Source organism: Marmota flaviventris, chromosome 3 (assembly GCF_047511675.1).
Source record: "Marmota flaviventris isolate mMarFla1 chromosome 3, mMarFla1.hap1, whole genome shotgun sequence".
In the NCBI taxonomy this organism is placed as follows: Eukaryota; Metazoa; Chordata; class Mammalia; order Rodentia; family Sciuridae; genus Marmota; species Marmota flaviventris.
Window position 1 is genome coordinate 78,429,633 of NC_092500.1, and position 26,434 is coordinate 78,456,066.

Consider the following 26,434-nt stretch of genomic DNA (forward strand, 5'->3'; position numbering starts at 1 on the left):
TCTGCTAAACTGTACATTTCAAATGTAATAAATTGTATCACATATTTCAAAATCATGTCTAATTTCAGGGAGATTTGCTGATAGGTCTTGCCACCATTTGAACTCTAGATTTGATAAATAAAATTGTTCATTTTTATTTATTTGTAATATGATATAGTAAAAGGTATATTCTCCAAACATATTATGTATGAAAGCAGTTTATCTGATGAAAATATGCATTTAAGCTAATGGCTAAGAAGAAAATCAAAGAATTCCATTGAGTAATACAAAAAGCATATATAACATATTTGTGCATACACCCCCAGTAAAAATTTTCTTATATGAATGAAAGCCAATTTTTTCAGTGCTTTGTTGTTGTTTTATTTAGTTTCCAGTTGGATACCTACAAAGTTACAGTTTGGTGCTTCTTTAAGAGCTCTCTCAGTAGCATGGAGCTAACTGTTTTGTAACATGTCTTTTTAAGATAATTCCCCCAAGGTCAAAGCTGTGTTTTCCCATGGAATTGAAGGTAGGAAAGAAATGAAATGCAGTGAGGAAAAACAAAAACAAAAAACCTGGTATATGCACTGTATGGAGTTGACACACTCTCCATTAGTTTCCAATCATAGGTCTGTTCCTCCTGTACTGGCTGAAATAAGGAAAATAGATTCACTGTATACACAGTGTAAAGTAGGCTAAAACTTGGAGAACAAATTTTATTGTTTTTCCCAGAAATTAGAAATGTTTAACTGTATAAAGATAATCTAAATTTACCTCTTCCAAGCAGAGCTATTTTGTTTTTGCCAAATTCACAGAAGTTTTTAATAATAATTAAGTGTATTGAATAATGTATATTAGCTACCTAAAATCAAAATAAAATGACTATAAGATATCCACATAAATATTTATCAAAGAAAGGTGGATCATTTCTTTGGTGGAATAAAGATAAATAAAACTGGATCCTTTTTGCAAGTAAAATGCTCACCTACTTGAAGCTTAGTACCTTCTTCCAAGAAGTCTCATTGGAGGACTGGAGTTATCTAGGTGAACAGAACTCACAAAGGCAGGTACTACATACCAAAGGGGTGTTTTTAGATTACCTTATAATATAAACGAGGCCTAGTTTCACAAGCATGTTTTTAAAAATAAAAATAAAATAAATTACATTCACCACTAAAAAAGCTTGCATTTTGATGTAATGCCAGAAAGACAACAAGATAAAACCTGCAATCAATGTGGATAGGCAAATAAAAGTGGAAGAAAAAAAAAATGCACACAGCCTGTAAGAGTACATAAGCACACATGCAGGCATAATAGAAAAAGAAGGGCCAAAAACAAATGGATAGAAGAAACCTTTAGAAAGGTGTCTTGAGTTTTTCCATGTAGCAGGGTCTGTAGTTAAAGAGAAACAGCACAGAATGAAAAGTTTAGTGCTTACCCTAAAATTTTAAACCTTTTTAAAAAATCAAATTTGTAAAAATATGATCACATTTCAAATGCACATAGCATTCAATTATTCAAAATTTACCACTTGAATTAGAGGGTGTGTGTGTGTGTGTGTGTGTGTATATATATATATATATATATATATATATATTAATTACAAATCATATTGTGTGCCATAGTTTATTTTTAACATTTTTAGAAAACAAATTTTTCATTATGATTATGTCACCATTGTTTCTAATTCTAAATAGATTAAAATTAGTCCACTATTCAATAACTTGCCTTTGAGATATTATTTGATACCCTACTGTAGGAAAAGATAAATTGATAAAAAAAAAAAAAGAAAGAAAGAAATCTACAAAATATATTGGGCCCTTATTTCAAAACCTTAAGAATTAGTAAGTATATGCAAGTATTTGCCCTATTAGCAAAGACTGAACTTTAAAAGGGTATTTTCTTTGAAGCAGATGTTAAATTTAACAGAATATATTTGGTTAATAAAATTAAATTTAACAGAAAGTAATCTCTCCATCTTCATGGATTCAATCCACTAAAGGAGTCTACTGCTTGTAACCACAACCCCCTATACGGAAAGATTAATCCTACCTTTTTCTTTTAGTCTTTATTGCCTATATGGGTAATTTAACCAAATAGTTCAAATTATATACAAGATTTTTAGTATTATCCTAAATATTAGTATTATCCTATTTTATATGTACTTAATAAAACAAAATCTCTCTCCCGAAAATTCATAATTTTTCAAGTTTCCAATGACACACTGTTCAGAGGTATAAGATATAGCAGAATTTTGGCCTTTAATCAGCATGCCACTTTTGCATTTTGTCTAAAAGAAAATCTGATAAAAATTTGATTGATTTTTTACAAATATATGAAGGATATTTGTGAAGTTTATAAAGTTCAAGCTAAACACCCTACTCTAAAACATAGTTTAATTTTGTTTTTAATAAGAATTTAACAAAAAATTCATTTACATTGTTAGAAGTAGGAAGCAATGAATACCATAAATTTACGTACTGACACATCAATTTTCCCAAGTAGCTAGTAGAATGAAGGATCTGATCCCATGCTAAATAAACTTTCATCATAATTATACCTATTAAACACTAAAATATTTTAGCCAGTTTTGATAGACCTATATATAAATTACACTTATCCATGTTGGATTTTGTTTTGTTCTCTTTTTTTTGGGGGGGGGGGGTGGTACTGGATATTGAATCCAGGGATACTTTACCACTGAGCTACATCCCCAATACTTTTAATTTTGAAACAGGGTCTCACTAAATTGCTAATGATGGCCTCAAACTTGTGATCCTCCTGCTTGAGCCTCCTGAATGCTTCGATTACTGGGATACGCCACCATGCCAGACTTCTCTGTCATTTTAGAATGCACTGTTCTTAGTATGTTATTAGTAACTCAGACTTTAATGAAATAACAAAGCCCTCACAGGCTTTATAAATCCCTATACAAAATGGCCAATGAATAAATTTTTGAAGAACTTCTGTCCGCTTATGATTTCCTCCCATTCTCTTTTATTGTCAGGCTATCAGGTAATTTATCCTTTTGGAGAGTGGGGTGGGGGTAGTCAGGATTGAACCCAGGGTCTTGCACATGCTAGGTAAGCGCCCTGACACTAAGCTATATCTCTAGCCCTTCTGATTTTGAGAAAGGATGTTGTTAAATTGCTAAGACTAGCCTCAAACTTGTGATCCTCCCAAGTGCCTGGGATTACAGCTGTGTGCCATTGCATTCAGCAAGTTCATACTCTTTTAATTAAACTATATGCTAATCTACTTCATGGTTTCCAATTTCCTCTGGGTTAGAATGATTTATGATAAACTAGAATTGCTTATCCAGGAGAAATTAGCTCTAATGAGAAACTAAAGAACTATCATAGAATAAAATATGAAATTTAGTACTCAAATTTATGGTTATCTATTTTGTGTTCTAGGTAACTTGTCATTTTCTTCCCCTAATATGAGATTTAACCCAAGGGAATTTTAACACTCATCTACCAGCCCTTTTTTATTTTATATTTTAAGACAGGGTCTCACTAAATTGCCCAGGCTGGCGTTGAGCTTGTGATCATCCTACCTCTGCCTCCCAAGGGGATGGGATTACAGGAATGCATCACCATATCCGACCTGACTTTGTGTGTGTGTGTGTGTGTGTGTGTGTATAAAAAAGCACTAAGCTTGGGAAAATGTATACACAGGTAAAGATACAGAGAGGAGACATCAACAAAACACATTGTACAGATAAGCAAAAGAGATACTAAGGAACTGACACATCTATAGCTGAAATATACTACCTTTCCAAACAAGCAAAGCTTTAATCTAAGGAAACACTGCTCACATTTGCAAGTAGTTTCTGAGAGACAGGATATCCTCTGCTCTTTCAAAGTGACTAAAGGAAATTTAAAAATTAAGAGACATAATGCTATATAGTTTTCTTAAAATCTTAGCTAAAATTGTCTGACAAATGTATTTAATGAAATTGGTGGGGATGAATTTTAAAAAGTGCTATTCTACATATTTGAGGCTGAAACATAGGTTAGCCCACAAGGACTAAATCTGCAGTTCAGAATTTCAATAATAAAGAAATATTAAAGAAATGTAAAGTGATTAATAACACACAATTATATTAGATATATCTAATATAATTTAAAAGATTTCTTTCTGTCTCTCTGACAGTCTATACAAAAATATTACTTGTTAACATCTGTAACTTTGCTAACTTGCTTCAATGATTAACATTCTAGGGTCATAGTAGATGCTCATGACAGGTTTTCCCCACTTAAAAATAAAACAAACATCACCAATAGCTCTTATAATAAATGAAGGAAAAAAATCAAATACAGAAATTAAAATACCATCAATTTTGTCAATATCATCATTTCATCTTACATCAGAATATAAGCAGAATGAAATTGCATTGAACACAGATCTCTGCAGGTAAGAAACAACACATGGTACTTTTTTGGGGGGGCGGGGGGGTGGTACCAGGATTGACCCAAGGGGTGCTTAACCACCGAGCCACATCCCCAGGCCTTTTTTATATTTTTTTAGAGACAGGGTCTCACTGAGTTGCTTAGTACCTCACCATTGCTGAGGCTACCTTTGAACTCAAGATCCTCCTGCCTCAGCTTCTTGAGTCACTGGGATTAAGGCATGGGCCACCGCTCCTGGCTATAGACATGGTACTCTACTGAAAAAGTTACTTAATAATTAGAGCTATTTTACAGACTGGTAAGACAGAAAGTCTGACCTGAACACTGAAATAAACATGAATACTGAATCCATAACTTTCTCTCTTTTTTGTTTTCTAGGTCACACAGGGTTAGTACATAGCATGCACAATACTAGGGATCAGAGTGGTAGGCAAGTGCTCTACCACTGAGCTAAATCCTCAGCCCTTAAATATACTACTCAAACATTTCAAATCTCACTAATATGATTAATATAGGATATATATTTAATAAGCAACTTAAAAGCTGCTAATAGACAAAATAGCATTTCTTAAAATATTTTCAGTTTAATTTTTCTAAAACCTTGTTATATAAAACAATGCATTTTTGCTTACTTTCATATTCCTTGCTTACTAGTCATTAATCCATTAAAGAAATAGCCTAATTCAGTTTAGCTGGAGACTAAACCTAAACACAGGGAGAAGAGAATCTTTAAAAATCAAATAGTATATGTTATATAGGAAAACCTTAACACAAGAATAGAAAAAACTAATAACAATTTAAATATTACAACTCTTTCTATAAATAATATTCCTCTTCGATAGAAGAGAAGAATCAAAAATAGCAAGCACATGGTAAGACCAAAAAAAGGGAAAGTGAGAAAACAATGCTAAGCTAAAAATTAGTCATTTTAATTTTACTTAAAATGAAATCTTTTGGTGAGCACAATGACACATGTCTGTAATCCAAGCAACTCAGGAGACTGAGGCAGGAAGATCGTGAGTTCAAGGCCCAACTGGGCAATTTAGCAAGACTGTCTAAAAATAAAATAAAAAGGGCTGTGCTCTTGGGTTCAATCATCAGTATTGCAAAAAAAAAAAAAAAAGAATGAATGATGAATGAATTTCTTCAACTAGAATCTAAATGACTAAAATTCTAAATCAAAGTTTAAAAAAATATACTAATGGTTAAAAACTAGAAGAGGAAAAAACTTTAAATACTCCATAAAAGCATTTAAAAGCTTTTTTTTTTTTTTTTTGAAATAACTGATTACTATTTACTGAGTGCCTCATTGGATCCAACTTGAAAAGTATTAACTGTTTACTAAGCTGAATTCCTCCAAAGGAACTACTCCCAACAGCTTTGCTCATGGCCCTTCAAAAACAAAAATTACTTTTTTTTTACATTAAGAAAAACTGCATATTGCTTCTCTTCATAGGACTTCTAATTTTGCTATGATCACTAATTATTAATTATCTAATCAATGCATATCTTTTTAAGAACAGACAAAAAAAAGAATAACGCTGTAAAAAAACTCGTATCTCCAACTTGAAATTTACCATTTTCTTCTCCTGTTGTTTTTCGTTTATCTTCTGGTGAAACATGAACCAGTTGCAGAATGAGTGGTCTTCGAGTGACAATACCAGTACCTCTGGGAAGCAGGTCCCTCCCCACTAGGCTTTCTAGCACTGAGCTCTTTCCACTGCTCTGAAAACAGAATATACAAGAAAACAATGAGTTTCTTAACAGATTTTTTTCTGTTAATAGACTCCTAATAAAGCAACATACATGGATTATCTTAAGGGAAAAATCAGTGGAAACTTTTTAAATGAAATTTAATTATATTTTCTAGTAGGACATCTTTCTTATAAAAAAAAAAAAATCCAAAAACAAAAAAATAAAAGCCTACTTAAAAAAAAAAAAAAAAGTCCCTTTTCCCATAATTTTCCTACTTTTTTGATACTCCCTCAACCAGGTTTTAAAATCTACATAATACTGATATATACATAAAATCATGCTTATAATATGTAGTTATTTCACATTAAATGGGGACAGTACTGAATATATCTTTCCCTAACTTGCTTTTATTTCTAATGTAATAATCAGGGATATAGTCTCATATCATTATATTAACAACGTCAGAGTTTAATGGTTAAACTATTCTACACAGTATTCTACTGCGTGTAAAACTAAACCCTAATAAATGAATGTTTAAATGGTTTACACTATTAAGAAAAATGCTGCAGTGAACATGTTTGTATACATAACCTTACTCATTTATTACCTCATTAGATTTAGTTCATTTAAATTAAATTGCTGCAATTAAAGAAGATACAGATTTTAAGCATTCATAGTTACTGCCAAACTGCATACCACAAGATAGCAGCATTCAGCTGTACTCCCAACAGTTTGTTACAAATTTGTTGTTTGTTGCATTCCCAGCCTCACTGGACATTGTCACTTTTCAAGTCTTTGCTAGTTTGATAGATGGACACTAAATTTGCATTCCTTTATCATTTTTTAACATTTTTTTTTTAGTTGTAGGTGGACACAATATCTTTATTTATTTTTATGTGGTGCTGAGGATCGAATACAGGACCTCACACGTGCAAGATGGGCGCCCTACCACTGAGCCACAGCCCCAGCCCGCATTCCTTTATCATTGAGGTCAAATTTTTTTAAGGGCTTTCTGTATTTCTCCTTTTGTGATCTGCTTATGCAAATGCTAGTGCTTATATTTCTTATGAGTTTATAATAAAGCTCTTTATCTATAATGTATTTCATTTTTTTGTTTTGAATATTCCCCCAACTACTTATTTTGAAAAAAAAAAAAAAAGGTTTTTTTGGGGGGGAACTAGAGATTAAACCCAGAGGCATTTAATCACTGAGCCACATCCCCAGCCTTTTTAATATTTTATTTAAAGACAGGCTCTGGCCGAGTTGCTTAGGGCCTCACTAAGTTGCAGAGGCTAGCCTTGAATTTTCAATCCTCCTGCCTCAGCTTCCCAAGTTGCTAGGATTATAGGCATATGCCATTGCACCCAGCTATTTTGAAAAATTTTTTAAATATTTAGTTTTAGTTTTAGGTGGACACAATATCTTTATTTTATTTTTACGTGGTGCTGAGGATCGAACCCAGTGCCTCGTGCATTCTAGGTAAGCACTCTACCACTGAGCCACAACCCCAGGCCTATTTTGAAATTTTAAATGCTACCAAAAGTTGCAAGAAGTCACAAACCTTAACACAGAGTCGATCATTTATTAACAATCTGACACATTTGCTTTTTGTTTTATGTCTCTCCTTACACATACACACATACTTTTTTCTTTTGTTTTCCCATTTCAGAGTTAGTAACAGATACCAGAACATTTCCCCTCTAAATAATGTGGCACGTGTTTCCTAGGCACAAGGTCATTCTTCTTTATAACTACATAATTATCATACTCAGGAAATTTAATACAGATAACAATACTAATATCTAACATACAGTAAATAATAACATATAAACCTCTATTAGATAGTCTTTTAAATGTGTATGATACCTAATACACATTTTAAATACTTCTAGAATTGCAATTTTCTTAACTTTTCAATATACTGTGTTTTTATATGTACTGTATTTTTTCCCGTACTGTTTCTTTTCCTTAGTCAAAAGTAGTATATCTTTTAATACTTTCTACAAATGAAAAAAATCCTAATTTCACCTGTTGAATCAGGAAGGATCTATGGGAATCAATGCGACCCACAAAAATTAGGTTAAGGATGGCTTATTTACAAAAGTACTATTTACAAAGCTGTGGGTGATGTTTAGGGAAATAAGGGATGACACAATAACCCAGGCTAGTAAAAAAGAGACACTCTTATCATCCATAATTCGACAAGGAAGGACTAAAACTTTCAGACAAGAGACAAAGCCAGCCCTGGACTTCTCTTACATGCTTGAAAAGGGAATAAATACCCAAAGACTTCTGTCTCCTCCCTCCTCCAAATCCCCATTAGGAGTCCTCATTTCCAATTGCAATGAGGAGCCAGAGGACATAGGAGATCATTCATATCGCCCAAAAAGGTCCCCAATGGTGGAGAATAGGAATGCTGAGTGGATTTAGAGTCCAATTACATGACACATTTGTGAAACTGAACTTTTTGGTACTTCTCAGTGGTAGAGTGAGCAAGGCCCCATTTGATCCTCAGTAGACCCCACCCCTGCAAATGTTTTGATATCCAGGTTTACTCCCTCTTAATAAGTAAAATGGGGTGCTTTCCATCATTTCATCTCTGTACTCTAAGTAATTTAAACAAACTTCCTGTTCTTTGTGTTTGACAAAACCTGTCAGTTTAAAAAATCATCTAATTCTTTTAGATTTTCAAATAACTGCTAATAATAATCTTAGAATTTGTTTCTCTTACTCCTAATATTTTATCTTTATGGCCTTTTTTCTGGCCAGGCTTTTCACTGAAACAAATTAACTGATTTTATTGTTTAAATCTACCTTTTATTGGTTTTGCTTTTAATTTTTTTATACTGGGTTAATTTCTTCTTGTTTTCCTCCCTGCCCCAGGAAAAGGAGGGTTTATCTGTTTTTCTTTTTTAAAACTCCTTGAGTTGAATGTTTACCTTATTTCTCTATTGTAGCTACCAACACTTGCACCCCCAATGTACCCCATACATAAACATACATCCCCCAATCAGTCATCTGAATCTTTCTACCATATCAAGAATTGTGTTTCTTGCCGGGCTGCTCAGGAGTCTGAGACAGAAGGATCAGAGATCAAAGTCAGCCTGAGCAAAAGCGTGGCGCTAAGCAACTCATTGAGACCCTGTCTCTAAATAAAAAAACAAAACAGGGGCTGGGGTTGTGGCTCAGCAGTAGAGTGCTTGCCTAGCATGTGCAGGGGCCCTGGATTCGAAAAGAAAAAAAGAAAGAAAAGTAGGTATTGTGTCCAAAAAAAAAAAAAGATACAAAACAGGGCTGGGGATGTGTCTCTGTGGATGAATGCCCCTGAGTCTAATCCCTGGTACCAACCCCCCCACCAAAAAAAAAAAAAAAAACAAATGGAATTGTGGCTCACAACGACAGTTTATGACAGAATTAGAACAACACAATTTCTTTGCTTTTTATTTCACTTTACACAGATTCTTGAAATATTACAAATATTACCACCACCATTGCTGAAAATAATTTTTAAGTGTTTTACATATGATCATTCTCCTCACACACCTTCATTTGGTCTGGTTTTATTGGGTATAATGCAAACCACTAGTCCTTTTCAGGACTGGGAACTACTGGGGACCAAAAGGGGTCTCACTCATGCTAGGATCTACTCTACCACTGAGCTACATCCTAGCCCCCAGTCCTTACTTAGTGTGGCTCTAGTCATTTTGATTCTCTGAAGTTTGTTCTCTACTAGATTTCTCAGGAAGGTCTACTAGAAATAAGAGACTTCAAGTTCTAACATATTAATATCTGTGACTTTTATACTTGAAAATCAGTTTGATATACATAAAATCTTTGACTCGTACATGTTTTTAGTACTTTAAATATAGAATTTCATCATCTTTTTCCATGTGCTGCTACTGAAGAAAACTATGACAATAATCTGATTTTCCTTCACTTGTAAGTGTTTATGTGACTTCTGCCCACATGTCTTTAAGATTTTCTATTATTCCTTTAAAGTCCAAATAGTTTCTCTAGACTATGTCTCAGAATTGGTCCTTTTGTATCAATGTTCTCAGGTATGTTCTGTCAAAATATAGTTCCAAATCTGTTTATAATTCATTTAAATTGTTTTAAATTGTAACTTTTAGTATCCGTTCTAAGTCCCTTGATTTTTTGTTTTGTTTTGTTAGAGGTTTTTGTTTTGTTGTTGCTTTTGTTGATTATTTAAGTATTGGGGTTTGAACTCAGGGGGTTTGAACTCACGGGCATTTTACCACTGAACTACAGCTGTAGGCCTTTTTATTTTGAGACAAGGTCTCACTAAATACTGAGGCTGGCGAGCATTTTACCACTGAACTACAGCTGTAGGCCTTTTTATTTTGAGACAAGGTCTCACTAAATACTGAGGCTGGCGAGCATTTTACCACTGAACTACAGCTGTAGGCCTTTTTATTTTGAGACAAGGTCTCACTAAATACTGAGGCTGGCCTGGAACTTGAATCCTCCTGCCTCAGTCTCCGGAGTAGCTGAGATTAGAGACATGAACTACCACACCCAGCTTTAAGATATGTTTATTTGCTCTTATTTGTATTCCTTCTAATTTGTCTTCAATAGGTTTTTTGTTGTTGTTGTTGTTTTGTCTTCTTTTGTTTTTTGGTACTAGGATTGAAGGATTGAACCTAGGAGAACTTAAGCACTAAGCCACATCCCCAGCCCCATAAATACATACGCGCGCGCACACACACACACACACACTATATATATATATATATATATATATATATATATATATATATATATATATGTATACATACATTTTTTTTTTTTTTGATACAGGGTCTCACTAAGCTATTTAGAGCCTTGATAAGTTGCTGAAACTGGCCTCAAACTTGCAATCCTCCTGACTCAGCCTCCCAAGTGGCTGGGATTACAAGCATGAGCCACTACACCCAGATAATTTGTCTTCATTTCTAAAATAATTTTTCTTTTATTTCCAATACTTTATTAAATTCTATCTAACTTTAAAATATTTTGATGCAAGTCAATTTTTTGAAATGCCTTATTGTCACTATAATGTTTTTTTGTCTTTATGATAAATAAATTCTATCTCAATAAAGCCATTAAAAAATAAAATAAAGCCAGGTATAGTGGCCATAGTCCCAGCTACTCAGGAGGGTAAGACAGGAGAATCACTTGAGCCCAGGAGTTCGAAGCCACCCTGTGCAACATAGTATAACCCCTGTCTCAAAATAAATAAATCAATAAAGGGCCTAGGGGTATATAGTTCAGTGGTAGAGTGCTTGCCTCACACACATAAGTGGATTCAATCCCTAGCACTGAAAAAAAAAGGAAATGATTTCTTAATGCTCAGAATGTACAAACCAGGGAAGAAAAGGTTGATCATAAAATTAAAACTTCTTGCCCTCACAGAAAAAATTAGGGAAAATATCTGTGATCCATAACTTACAAATAATTAGTAACTATTGTAAAGCATGTATGAGGCCTTAGGTTAAATCTTTAGTATGCAAAAAAAGAAAAATAATTCATAACCAAAATGTATAACTGCTGCAAATCAATAAAAGATGAATAACCTAATAGAAAATAATGTACAGAAATAGGAACAAAAACTCATAATATCAGAACCACAAAAGGTCAAGAAATAAGAGGCTCAAACTCACTAATAATCAACAGGATGCAACAAAAACCACAATGAGAAATCATAAATAAAAATCATGACAATACCAAGTACTATATAAATAAACATACTTTGCTCTGTTGGTAGGAATATAAATGATTATAACATCCTAAGCAGCAAACAGAGATATCTATTAAAAATAAATATAACATACAGTCTAGCAATTCCATTTTGATAATTTAAACAAATTCTGAAATATGTATAAAGAGATATGCATAGGAATGTCCTCAGTGACATGGAGAACAGGACAAATGTTCCTCGACAAGAGGATAATTTGTAATATATTCTTATAATTGTCTGTTTTAGAGAGGTATAAGTGAATAAATGAGGAATGTATGCCTAGGTATATGAATTCACATGACCATCAAAAACATTGCAAAAAGGCATATACTATTTATTTGACACCAATTACTTCAAGTTAAAGCCATCTAAGAAAATATTATATATTGTTTAGATTCTCTCTATATATATGTATAAGAAGTGCAAGGGTATGACAAAACACCAAATTCAAGAATGTGCCTCTCTTTCCATTTCTCTGAAAAGAAATTTAACTAGCTATTAATATTTTATTAATTTGGAAGGTACATTTAACAATATTCATAATATTACTGTATTTATTATTATTATTATTATTATTATTATTATTATTATACTCTGTTGACATTTTCAGTGTTTCAAAATAATTTTATAATGCCTCAAATGTGGTACAGAATCTCCCATTGAAGAGATAATAAAAGGCCTCTTTTCTCCTATACCCAAAGCAAACACTTGATGGAGCCACACAACTTGGATATAGGTTATACATCAACTACTATGTACAACCTGCCTTCTGTAAAAGTGATCTGTACTCTCTTTAAGTGTCCAGCTCTGGCAGAAAGCTCACTGTATTACTCAAGTCTGCAACAAAGGTCTATAAGCAATTCAGGTAACATTTCAATCTTCTTTCACATCATCTTAGGAAACGAAGAGCTAAGACAAACATATTTTCTGTTTTCTTGTTTGGTTAGGATTCACTTAAAAAGAATGGTTACAAGGGTTGTATGGCACATAGGCCTGGGGAACTGCTATGGCAAAGAACCCTTTGCCAACCTTATGAGACCTGTACTGTGGACCTCAACTGGAGGAGCAGCTAGAGGGGGCAGCCAATAAGAGGCACCTGGATTCAGGCACAGTGTGGATCACACTCATCCAAGTTTGACATAAATATGCTGGTATCCATTCTAAGGCAATAAAAAAAGAGGTATCTGTGGGATTAAGGTTCCTCCAGAAATGAAATATACTGAATGGTAGTGCATTTTGGACCCAACATTTACATGCTATGACCTGTCTCATTATGAAAATGTACAAATACCTGAAATGGAAAGTAAGCCTCATGTTAAAATGAATGGGAAGAGCATGATGACTGCTCTGTGTGGAGTTTAGTAGCATGGTTGATTCATATGATGCTTCAAGAAATCAAAAAACTTATTAAATTGGAGAAATTATGAACCCTACATTTTTATGATGCCTAGTAAACTGAGAAAGTACCTGAAGACTTCATTGGTAGACTAGAAAATGTCACTTCATCTCTGACACCAGTGGAATTCAAATGTGAACAAAATGATATGAATTACTTTTTGTCATTTTGGAACTGGACTGAGTTACTTCTTAGAAAATAGAGTTCCTAAAACCCACCTAATTGGTTAGACTGCTGTTAAAATAAGTCTTGTCTATTCATGTCAACTCATACCTGGGAAATGAAGAAAAATGACCTAAAAAAGCAAGAATAAATAAGTTAAAACCAAAATTTTTAATATGTTGTCTTTATTCCTAAGATCCCAGCAGATTTCCTGAAGTTAGCACCAGACCCCCTGTGCTCTCTCAGATTTTTATTAATTTTGATTACACGTAAATCCTAACTATAGAATGTATAATCAGGTTTTTTTCATGGTGCTGGGGATTGAACCCAGGAGTCTGTGCATGCTAGGCAAGTACTTTATTACTAAGCCACATCCCTGGCCCAATTTTTTTTTTAATAAAACTAAAAGCACATCACCACTTGTATTAGTCTGGTTTCTGCTGCTATAACAAAATAGTGAACACCTGGGTACTTTTAAAGAAAAAAGTTTATTAGCTCATGCTTTAGAAAACTTAAAGTCCAAGAATGGGTAGCCCCATCTGTTCAGCCTGTGGTGAGGAGCTTCCTGGATGCATCACAATATGGCAGAGGAGTGGGAAAGGAAACAGCAAAGGGAACAAGTGTGTGGAGTGGCCTTTCTTTATTACAACCCACTCTTGTAAGACCTCATTCCATAAGAATAGCATTGAGGGAATAATGGCTGAACCCCCAGTAACCTAACCACCTCCCATTAAATCCTACCTCATAAAGTTTCCACTGCCTTTTAATATCACCACACTGGCAACCAAGCCTCCAGCACTTGATTCCTTTGGGGACACAATCAAACCACAGCACCATCCAAAAAGAAAAAAACAATGGTTATATTATGGATGGATACAGAATTTTTAAATTTCAGTTTTCCTTGGAAAGCTATATACTTCTCTGTGTATCTAACATTTACTGTTGTAGACTAGTAGTCCGATTCTTTTTCCCCTTTATAGAAACCTGTACCCCTCATCACTACCACTACCCTGCTTCTATTTAGAAGTTTGTGGTATGCCTTTTATTTTAGTTTCAGATATTTAATAATGATCTTTTTTATTTCAATATTTATGTCCAGTAATTGTGATCTGAAGCTGTCTGACTTCAGCAGTGAAGAACTTTTGCCTATGACTTACTTTATTATTATTTATTTTGTCATCTGCTCCGAGCACTCCTCCCAATTATCTGTGATAAGGATTTTGGTTCTCTTAACTGTCATTTTCAAGTCCCTTATCTCTAATAAATTCCACAACATGTGTTTTGATCTTTTAGGAGAATTCCTCAAGTTATTTTTTTGTTTTAATTAATAAGTTTTCAGCAATTTCGGTTACTATTGCTTCGCAACCATTCCCAACCTGCCATTTTGTTCTTCTTTCTTAAATGAGGTATTTCATGGGAAATACATTTTAAGTTCTCTCTTGAATTCTAAATTAACCTCATTTTCTTACTGATTGTCTAACTATGCCTCCTCCTTTATGGCTTCTGATTTGTAGTTTTATACTTATACACATATTTATATACACACAATGTATGTATATTAGACTTTTTAAGATGGGTTGTGATTAAATTAATTATATCCCCTTAAAATTCATATTTTGAAATCCTATCCCCAGTACCTCAGAATGTAACTGTATTTGGAGATGGAGTCTTTGAAAAGGTGGTAAATTTAAGGTAAGGCTATCAGAGTAGGCCCTAATACATTCTGACTAGTATCTTCATTAGAGGAAGTTTGGACACACAGAAGAAGGACCATGTGAGGATTGAGAAGGCAGCTTTCTCAAGCCAAGGTGAGAGGGCTCAGGAGAAAGCAAATCTGCAAACACTGTGATCTCAGACTTCTAGCTTCCAAATCCAGGAAAATAAATTGGTTGTTTAAGTCACCCATTCTATGATATTTTGTTATGGTAGCCTTAGCAAACTAATTCAGATATTACAAACTCAGTTACCCACAAAGACAGTGAATATATAAATCAACCCAGTCTTCAATCAAAATGTCATCAGAATGTCAATCACACCTCAATAAAGTAATTTTTTTTAAAATGCCACAGAACTATATTGTCCTAACCTCTTGTTTCCACATTAAATATATAAGAGGGCAACCTGGGTGTGGGTGTTATACACTGGTATCCCAGTGACATGAGAGGCTGAGACAGGAGGATCACAAGTTTGAGGCCAGGGTGGCCTATTTAGTGATACCTTGTCTCAAAAATAAAAAAGGACTGAGGATGTAGCTCAGTGGGAAGGTATCCCTGTGTTGAATCCTCAGTACCAAAAAAAGATAGATAAATAGATAGATAGATAGATAGATAGATAGATAGACAGACAGACAAGGGCTAAGGGTACAGCTCAATGATAGAGCACTGGCCTAGGTTTACACGATGCACTGCGTTTGATCCCCAACAATCCTACCCCTCCCCCAAATATATGTCATGAATATTTCTAACATCTGTTCTCCCAAAATCTCTTTTTTTCTTAAAATGTACAGCCATCTTAATCAGTAGTAATGGCCAATGCTTACTGCACATACTACATAACTATCACCATTTCAAATGATTAATGTCATTTCGGCAAACTCCTCCATGAAATAATTGCTATTTATTCTTTTTATAGATTAATTAGCTCATTTTTAGAAAAGTTATATAATTTGCACAGGTATACTTAGGTAAATAATCAACAGGGTTGAACTGTAACCCAGGCCGTCTTCAACTTCCCACTTTTTATACAGATGTAGAAACAGAAAACATTTCATTGTCCTCTTCACACCATAAGAAAGAAAACCACATATATGATGATAAATGGCATCAAGGGAAGGCAAATGGGAGCTCTGACCAATTAGATACTGGATGATCTATTTAAAGAAGGCATTATTCAGATCCATTGGATATGTGGGCTCAGTGTTTTGATCTTTTCTGACTTTTTTAAGGAAAATCTAGAAATCTGGGTCTTTCAACTGAATCCACCAATTTTTTAAATGTAGGCAAAAATTTTTCTTTTTAATACTGTGCCAACACACTCAGACCAACAAAACATGTCTATTAGCTCACAATTTTTTTAATCTCTTATCTATACTCAGTATTTTAGATAGCATTCACTTCTTTAACAATTGTTTAGATCAGTGTTTTTTTTCTCTAGTGATTTAACCATTCAGTGTCTACATACTCTTTCCAGGAAGGTGAACAGCAGCTACAAAGTAGAAAAAATTATAGCTAGCTTCTTCTGAAAATAGGATTCCACTGGCACTCTAAGGTCTTCAGTTTTTCCCATCTCCACATATATCCAAAGTTGATTCAATTGCATTTAGGAGCTAAAATCTGTGTGCCTGGCTAGGCATGGTGGTACATGCCTGTAATCTCAACTACTTTGGAGGCTAAGGCAGGAGAATCCCAAGTTCAAGGCAAGGTTGGGAAACTTAGCAAGACTCTCTCAAAATAAAATAAAGAATTGGGGATGTAGCTCAGCAGTAGAGCACTTCCTAACATATGTGAGGTCCTAGTATTGAAAATAAAAAGATTTGTGTGCCTGGTTTCAGCATTACCCTCCATTTTCCTCCAAAAGAACTATAATGAAATTTATAATGTTTTGAATTCTATTTTAAGATGTGCCCTTTTACTGAAAAAGATTTTTAAAATTTTCATCTCTAAAAAGAAAACCCTGATAACTAGCATTGGTTGGAGAGTGAGGAATTACAAATGTTCACATATGCCACATTTACCAAGGACAACTCAATTTTTAACTTTTAAGGTTGCTTTTTTTTTTGTAGTTGTGTAAGATAGCTGATATAGTTGATATTAATATAGCTGATAAAGATATACTTAATATATTTTGAAATAATTATAGATTTAGAGGTTTCCTTAATTTTTGCTTTACAGTATTCTTAGAATTATAATCTTACAGTATTTAAAATAGCTAAACTGTTTTTACTTTATAGTTCATACCTTCTACCTAAAGACAAAATATAACAGTCTTTAGAAAAGAACTTTTCTTAGTTATGAAACATAAGCCCAATGTTCTTTGGATCATAAAAGAGCAAAGAGATTCAGATATCTGATAAGGCCATGAACTGGAGTAGCAAAAGTAATACCCATAAAAATCTCCACTTTATGGGGTGGGGGGTAGAGCTCAGTGGTAGAGCATGTCCTTAACATGAACAAGGCCCTGGTTTCAATTCCTAGAACCAAAACAATAACAAAAACAAAAAATACTTTTTCCATAAAAGCAGAGAAGCATGAGATAAGTGATATGAATCTACACTCCCAAGAAGTTCAGTGAACTCCAAGTAGAAAAAACACAAAGATATCTGCAGAGACAAATTACAATTAAACTATTGAAAGACAAAGACAAATGTTGAAAGCAGCAAGAGAGAAGCAGAAAGCAACTCATCATGTACAAAGGATCCTTAATAAGATTAACAACAGATAACAGATTCCTCATCTGAAACCATGAAAACTAGAGGCAGTGGATGATTTAAAGTGCTAAAAGGAAAACCTAACAACCAAAGATTCTATATCTGACTTAATATTATTGATGGCAGTACTTCCTCAGAGCAATCTGCAGACTTAATGTAATCTCCATCAAAGTCCCAAGTCTTATTTACAAAATTTATCTAAAATTCACATGGAATGAAAAGGGGCTCCAAATAACCAAAACAGTCTTGAAAAGGAAGAACAAAGTTGGTAGATTCCTACATCCCAATTTCAATATAGACTACAAAGCTACAGTAAGGCAATGTGTTTTGGCATAAGGATGCAAAAGAACTGAGAGTCCAGAAATAAATCCATACATCTCATGGTCAAATGACCTTCAACAACCAAGCAAAGAACAGTCTTTTTAACAAATAGTGCTGGGTTAACTGAATAGGCATTTGTAAAAATTGAAGTTGGACCCCTACTCCCTACTAGCAAAAATTTTCTGAAAATGGATCAAAACCCTAAATATACAAACTAAAACTATAAAACCCTTAGAAGAAAATATAAAATAGTAAATCTTCATGATCTTGTATTTAACAATATCTTACATATGACACTAAAAGCACAAACAACAAAAGAAAAAATAGATAAATTAGACTTCAGTAAAATTAAAAACTTATATGCACTATAGCACACTATCAAGAGAGTGAAGTCAAGCTGTAGGAAGGGAGTAATTATTTGCAACCATATATTATTAAGGTTCTAGTAAGTATGTTAATCATCCTTTTGTTGCAGTGACAAAATACCTGAGAAAACAACTTAAAGGAGGATTTATTTTGGCTCACAGTTTCAAAGATTTCAGTCCATGGTAGACTAGCTCCATTGCCATGGACCTACACTGAGGCAGAGCACCATGGCAGAGAAGGCATGGTAGAAGAGAACTGCTCACCTCTCAGTGGCCAAGAAGAAGAGAGAGGAAAGGGCAGGAACAAGACCCACGCTCTTCAACAAGGTTCCTCCTCCTAAAGTTTCCACCACCTCCCAACTTAGTCCATTCAAATTATGAAGCCTCAATGGATTAATCCACTGATGGGGTGAGAATCCTCATGATCCAATCATTTCCTAAAATCCCTGCCTCAAACATTTTAAATTGGGGACAAGCCCCTCAACACATGAGCCTTTGGGGGACTTCCAGATTCAAACCATAACAAGTATCCAAAATTTATAAAGAATTCTTAAAATGTAACAATGAAAAGACAACCTCAACAAGCACATGAAAAGATATCCAGCATCATTAGTCATTAGGGAAAAGCAAAGCAAACCCACAACACTTCATATCCATTAGGATGTCTATAACCAAACAAATAATTACAAATTTTGATTTTGATAAGGATATAGAAAAAACTGACCGTGGTATACTACTGGTGGGAACTATAAAACAGTATAGTCACTATGGAAAAGATTCATAGTTCCTCAAAAAGTCAAACATAGAACTACTATACGACTCAACAATTTTACTACGTATATACTAAAAGAACAGATAACAGATACTCAAACACTAGTTCACAGTAGTACAATAGTAGTTAACAGGTAGACACAACCCAACCGCCCATCAGTGAATAAATGAATAAACAAAGTGTGGTTCATACACATACACACACACACACACACACACACACACACACCCTTTATAGGGAAAATTACTAAAATGGAATATTACTAGGCCATTAAAAAGAATGAAGTACCAGTATGTGCTATAACACAAAAGAACCATGTTATACTAAGTAAAAGAAACTAGACATAAATCATCACATATCCTATGATTCCATTTCTATGCAATACCTAGAATAAGTAAATCCACAGAGACAAAAATTAGATTGATGCTTGCCAGTGGTTGGAGGAAGAACTAAGGAATGACTACTTAGTGGGTAATTTTCTTTTGCAACAAAAATGTTACAACTAAGCAGAGGTGGTGGTTTCCCATTTTGAATGTACTAAATGCCACTGATTTGTCTGTGAAGTTTTTTGGTGGTGGTAGTGGTGGTGGTGGTATAGGTGCTGAGGATTAAACCCAGGGCCTCACACATACTAGGCAAGTGCTCTACCACTGAGCTAAGTGCTCTGCTACACAGCTATACCCTAGCCTTTTTTTTTTTTTTTTTTTTTTTTTTTTGGTTGTTTTTTGTTTTTTTGAGACAGGTTTTCACTGCCCGAGTAGCCAATAGCTGGGATTACAAGCATGTACCACCATACCTGGCTTAAAATTATTTTTATATTGTGTAAATTTCACCAAAAGTTTTTTAAGTTAAAAGGAAGCCGCTTATGAACTATACAAAGAAACTACCAAAAAAAAAAAAAAAAAGTTCTTTACCTAAGCATACTCAAAAGAATACTCCACATCAGGAAATGAAAACTGCAATCAATATTGGAGCCAAATTACTAAGCCTAATGAAGGCATCATCTCTACAGACACAAAACAAATGTATGCAGTATCAGGCATCAAGCAGGAGAAGTCAAGATTTCATATGCAACTGAAATGTAGACAGTATATCCAATGGAGGGGGGAAAAAAAATAGGAGGCATCAAACTATGAAAAAAGTTGGCCATAGAAGACTTAGGGTCAGGGTAGGGATTTAAAGATGCTTTTTTTTTTTTAAGTAAAAAATTTCAGAATAATTTAACACTTAAAAATAAAGACATTGGTAATGGTATACTGACATCCTATACACTGCTGGAGGGAATGTAAAATGCTACAGCTGCTGTGGAAAACAGTTTGGCAGGTCTTCAAAATTAAAACACAAAAGCTACTATATGATCCAGCAATTCTTCTAGTCCCAAGAGAACTGAAAACATACATTCACATAAAAAAAAAAAAAAAAAAATGTTCACAGCAGCATTATTCATAATAGCCCAAAAGTGGTAACAGCTCAATATCCTGCAACAAATAACAGTGGTAAACCTATACGATGGAATATTATTCAGCCACCAAAAATGAATGAAGTATAGGTTGAATATCCTTTATCTGAAATGTTTACAACTGAATGAAGTGTTTTGGATTTGGGATTTTGTCAGATTTGGGGATATCTGCATATAAGTAACAATATATCTTGGAGATGTGACCCAAATCTAAACATGAAACTCATTTGTTTCATATATACCTTCTAAACATAGCCTAAAGGTAATTCTACAGTATTTTTATTGCATCTGCATTTTGACTGTAACTGTTACGAGCTCAGGTGTAGAATTTTTCATTTGTAGCATCATTTTGATACTCAGAAAATTTTGGGCACTGGAGCTTTTTGGATTAGGAATGCTCAACCTGCACTAATCACTATAATACAGATGAACCTAAAAAACAAACAAACAAAAAAAAAAAACATTATGTTGAGCAAAAGAAGTTAGAAACAAAAGACCAGATTGAACAATTTCATTTATATAAAATGTCTACAACAGGCAATCTATAGAGACAGAAAGTAGATTAGTGGTTGCCAGAGGATAGGGGAAGGTGAAATGAGGAAGTGACTGCTAAAACCTAAGTGGCTCCTTTCTCGGGTAGTGAAAATGTTCTAGAATCAGACGGTGGTAATGGGTGCACAACCTTGTGAATATAGTGAAAATCACAGAATTGCATACTCCACAATAGTAAATTTTATGTATATAAATTTCAATTTTCTGAATGTTGAATTTATAAAAAAATTGATTTACAAATTGGTCATTAAAATTCAAATCTCATTTCCTTTTACATTTGTTTTAATTACTGAAGACAGAGTATTAAATCACTGAAATTAAATGCAATGTGAAAAGTACATTACTAGCAATACTAAGCCACAATCTCTGGTTAATGTCATCTGCTTTGTGATGCCTGTACTGGATGGTGGTTTGGATTACATACCTGGAGGGCTCCCCCTTCCAATTCTCAACTTAAGAAATAGTGATTAAATTTCCCAAGTTGAGTCACAAAAGTTGTTTTAAGTCTTATCTCCTTCTCCACCTGCAAAGTACACCATGGTCTAAAAGTATCAACCTTCTCTCTCCCCATTCTCTGTTCTTTCCATACAGACGATCTCAGCTAGAGAAAGAGGAAAGCAATTTATTTAGCTAAATAATAAAATGTGAATGATCGACACCTGTAAACATGATTCTCTTTCCTCAACTCCTCCAACTCCCTAGCCATCAAATAAGTATTATTTAGGAAATTTAAGAAATCAAGGTTCAAAACATTTAGGAAATGGCAAAGATTGCCTCAGAATTGATGCTTTGGACCAAGAATACCACCAAAATCAACATGATAATGAATAATAATAAGCCCTCAGACTCAGCTTCCCTAAATCATTCCTGCTTTTCAAAGCACTGTGTGGTTTACAATTCAAATATACACAGGTAGATGGTTCAGTTTCATCTATGAACCATTTGCATCAGAATAACCTATGATACTACATTAGCTTCAGACATATAAAATAAAAATTTGGGGGTGGGATCCAGGAAACTTATTTTCCAAGTGAGCCTTATACACACTCAAGTTTAAAAATCACAGTTCTAAGTCCAACAAGGTGGGACCTGCAGCCATTTAACATATAAGTTATATATAAGATAGACTCTACCTGGTTTTCAAAGACATGATCACCACAACTGGGAAATTTACTAGTCAGAACTACATATGCAACATTTATATGTCTGGAGCTCACTCACTATACACTACTCCATTAAACAAGAATGTGAGATGTGTGCTGTATTTGTTACACCACATTAAAGAGTAAAAATGGCATAAATAAGATAGTAGTATACTAGTAGTATTCAAAGTAAGCAGAAGAGGTGTTTTTTCCAACACATTGAGGAAAATTTAGGAAAAAAGAAACTGTTCCTAATTTTTATTTTTTCTGTACATGAATAATAAAGGACTAAATTTTGGCTAACAAGGAGTTGGACAGAAATAAACCTCATTAAATCAGTTTTAAAAATTCCCTTAAGAAATTTCAAACATCAACATACAAAAGTGGCATAACTACCACTTCTAGGATGGTTTCTGTTGGCACAGTTAATGGCTTTCAGAAAGATGGGGTCTTTTCTTTCCTGCCCCTCTCTATTTTGCCATCAGGTTTATTGACTGAAAAAAAAAAAAAAAAAAACTCTTATATTGTGTAAGAAAACTCCGTCTTTATTTTAAACTACTTATGCTGATACACTAAAGACATGATTGTTTTATTGTTTCATGCTGAAAGAGCACTGAAAATCTTAAAAAGTATATGGAAGGTTTCTGGTATGCACTTAGGGAACATTTTTTAATTACTACCAAAGAAAATTCAATTTATATCATTTCTAATTCTATTTACAAAAACAGATCACTTTTGATGATAAAAGTCCTGGTGTTCTAAAATATTATCTAATTACAGTGAGCAATATTCACTCAAAGTATTAATGGAGCACCTAATTACATGGTTCAGACTAAATGAAATATGCTCAATAAAAATATTGTTCAGGATTTATTATGTTTGATGATTCAGTTTCTGATCATTACAAATATTATTACAAATACTAGAATATGCTGGCAGGATCGGGCAGTATCTATACTAATTTTATAGTAAACCAAGATAATTTGTTTCAAAAATAATTTTTATTGCTTTATTTAAAAACCAAAAAGAAGCCGGGCACGGTGGCGCACGCCTATAATCCAAGCGACTTGGGAGGCTGAGGCAGAAGGATCACTAGTTCAAAGCCAGCCTCAGCAAATGGCAAGGCACTAAGCAACTCAGTGAGGCCCTGTCTCTAAATAAAACACAAAATAGGGCTGGGATGTGACTCAATGGCTGAGTGCCCCCGAGTTCAGTCCCGAATACAACAAAAGAAAAAAAATTAAAGATCTATGGCTTCCAAGGTTTGCAGTACTTGGATATCCTCTAATATTCTGAACATTAAGTTCCCTCTCCTTATATTTACTGCAATTTCATTTTGTAGCAAGATGTAGCGATGCGCCTCCTGGAGAATGATGGAGGAAACGTCGCTTTAATAATATCAAAAGATACTATTATAAGTAATGACAAGCCAGCACGGTGGCGCAACACAGGCAATCCCAGCGACTCAGGAGGCTGAGGCAGGAGGATGGCAAATTCAAGGCACCTCGGCAACTTACTGAGGCCCCACGGAACTTAAAGAGACCCTGTCTCAAAATAAATAAAAAGGGATAGGGATGTAGCTCAGTGGTAAATGCTCCCTGGGTTCAATCCCCAGTACCTAAAAAGAAAAAGAAAAAAAGAATGACAGCGCTTAAAATCTATATACCAAGTAATCCCTAAAATGTGTTACTCTTGAACTCTAATTGAAAGTCCTATGATTCCTCTTAAATCAAGATCAGAGGAAACGAAGTTTTTATAATTCTCCTGTCCCTCCATAATTAATACACTTATTTTCTCAACATTTATGCATATATTAAAAATTGACGAGTTATCCATAAAAGACCCAACATGCAAGAGCCAGAGAACCTGAGGCCAAATTTAGGTCACAACCACAAAACTGGCAGACAAAAACCACAGCCTACGCAGAAAAATTGGATATTCCTTTCTAACACTCAGAACTCCCGGTACACGTGAGATTTTACCATTTATTATTTATCTATTTATTTAGCACTGCTTCAGCGGTTGGGAAAGCTGGAGGGGTTGCAGTGCAGGAAAGCAGGCGCTACCCAGCAGCGGCCTTTCTCAGCTCCACCGCGCGGTTCCAAAACACTCCGTAGCCCCTGGGCAAAGCAAGAAGGGAAAGCAACACCCCGCGCCCGGAAACTAGCCAAGGCGGGGCTGTCTGGCCCCCCGCGAGCCCAGTGCAGCCCCGCGCGTCCCCCAGGTGCCCTTGGAAGCAGCGGCCCGCGGACCCAGCCGCGCCCGGTCCAGGCTGACTCCAGTTCCGCCACCCTACTGTCCTTCCCCACCCCGCCCGCGGGCCCGCGGGGACCGCCGCACCGCGCCGACTCCGCCCCTCGCCGCCCGGCCAGGCCTCAGACTCTTCGCCCGGTGCAACGCAGCCCCGGGAGGACGGGCGCGGCGAGCCCCGGGGTACCTCTCAAGGTGCTCCCACCACAGGCCGCAAAGGTTGGCCCGGGAGCGGGCACTGCCGCAGCCCCGACCAGGCCCGCACCCTGGGCTCTGGACGGAGCGAATGCCGCCATCGTCTCTCACCTGCGTCCCCACTACGACGATCTGAGGCAGCTGGATGATGTCGGCGCCCACCGTGTTGAAGACATCCTGAAGCTTATTGATGACAGGAATTAGCGCCTCCATAATTCCCAAAACACCAGACCCCCGCCCGACTGACCGCGGCAATGAATGGGGACGGGGCCCACAGTCCACCTCCTTCCTCTTCTCCTCCGCCCTCTTCCCGGGAGCCCGCACCCATTGGACCGGCCGCCTGCTCCAGCCCCCTCCCGGCAGGCCATGCGCTTCCAGGGAACGAGAGATGAACAACGCTTGCCGGGAGTTGTAGTTCTGGGACGGTGGAGCGCTGGTGCCTACGACTTCCAGAAGGCTGCGCGACATGGGAGGGCAGAGCTGGGAGGGCGGGTAGCCAGGGGTTGGGATGTTTTCCCCGCCCTTGTTAAAAGGCTGAGTTGTAGGACGGGGAGAACTGGACGGAAGAGATACATTTATGCTTGCCTAGAGGCAAGATGGATGTGAAACGCTGGGTGTGAATATGTCTTAATAGCGTTGTCCGGACTGGGGATATATAGCTCAATTGGTAGAGTGCTTGCCTCACATGCCCAAGGCCCTGGGTTTAATCCCCAGTACCACCACCACCACCACCACCACCCCCAAAGAAAAACAAGAGTAGTGTTTTCTCTCTTGATTAACCAGTGTCATTTCCTTAGGAGAAAGGTTTCTCAAGAAGAACGGGCTGAGAAGACAAAGAATGGCCCAAGACAAGACTCTCCAGATAGGTGCAAAGTGTCTGTAAGTTGATATGGAATGTCTGGAGTGCTATTGTGCAAAACCAGCCCATGTTAGGAGAACTCTCGGGTTCTCCGGAATTTTTTTTTTTTTTAAGTGTTCAGAAAACAATTTTAAGAGTGTAGGGAGTTTTAGAGGCAAGAGCTGACCCCTTATTCTCTATACTTTAGTAAATCTATAGTACTTATGGTAGGCGCTTAATATTTTTGAGCACCTATTAAGTAGGTGCTTAATATTTTTAAACAAATGAATTGCTGATGCAGTAGTGATATTTTGGCATCTTGCCAAGTTTTGTGACTGTCTCCTTGTCTTTGATTCTTTTTTAAAGCAGAGATTTCAGGGCTGGGGATGTGGCTCAGTTATAGACTACTTGCCTAGCATGCAGGAGGCCCTGGGTTCAATCCCCAGCACCACCAAAAATAAAATAAAATAAAAATTTTTGAGAAGCTTAGAGACAAAATTTCAGAGATAGAAAGTAGATTGGTAGAGTTTTGGTTGCCAGAAATTGGAGGAAGGAGAAATAGTGACTACTTAAGAAAAATGAGACAACATTTTCAGGGGGAGAAAAAAAAAAAGGAGACAGTTTTATTCCAAGTCACTATTTTTCTACCAAAGATCGTATTACATAATAGTCAAATACTACCCACTTTGCTTCTTAACCTTCTGTTGATGGAACTTTGGCTCTTTTCTAA

General features: G+C 35.5%; 1 protein-coding gene across 6 annotated transcripts in view; it reads right to left on the reverse strand.

Moving 5' to 3' along the window:
- Dnm1l (dynamin 1 like) overlaps positions 1-25,189 on the reverse strand; it is a 58,971-nt gene extending 33,782 nt beyond the window's left edge. For 3 of the 6 annotated variants that reach the window (XM_027934112.2, XM_027934111.2, XM_027934110.3), the window contains exons 1-2: positions 24,978-25,189; positions 5,972-6,119 (exon numbers count right to left, since the gene is read on the reverse strand). In XM_027934112.2, the coding sequence (XP_027789913.1) occupies positions 5,972-6,119; positions 24,978-25,079 (250 nt within the window). In that variant the 5' untranslated portion in view covers positions 25,080-25,189. Of the gene's footprint in view, positions 1-5,971; positions 6,120-13,440; positions 13,518-14,125; positions 14,191-24,403; positions 24,703-24,977 lie in introns of those variants that run through there. The other 3 variants (XM_071609982.1, XM_027934113.2, XM_071609981.1) reach the window with 3 other exon arrangements.
- Between the last annotated feature and the right edge of the window lie 1,245 nt (positions 25,190-26,434).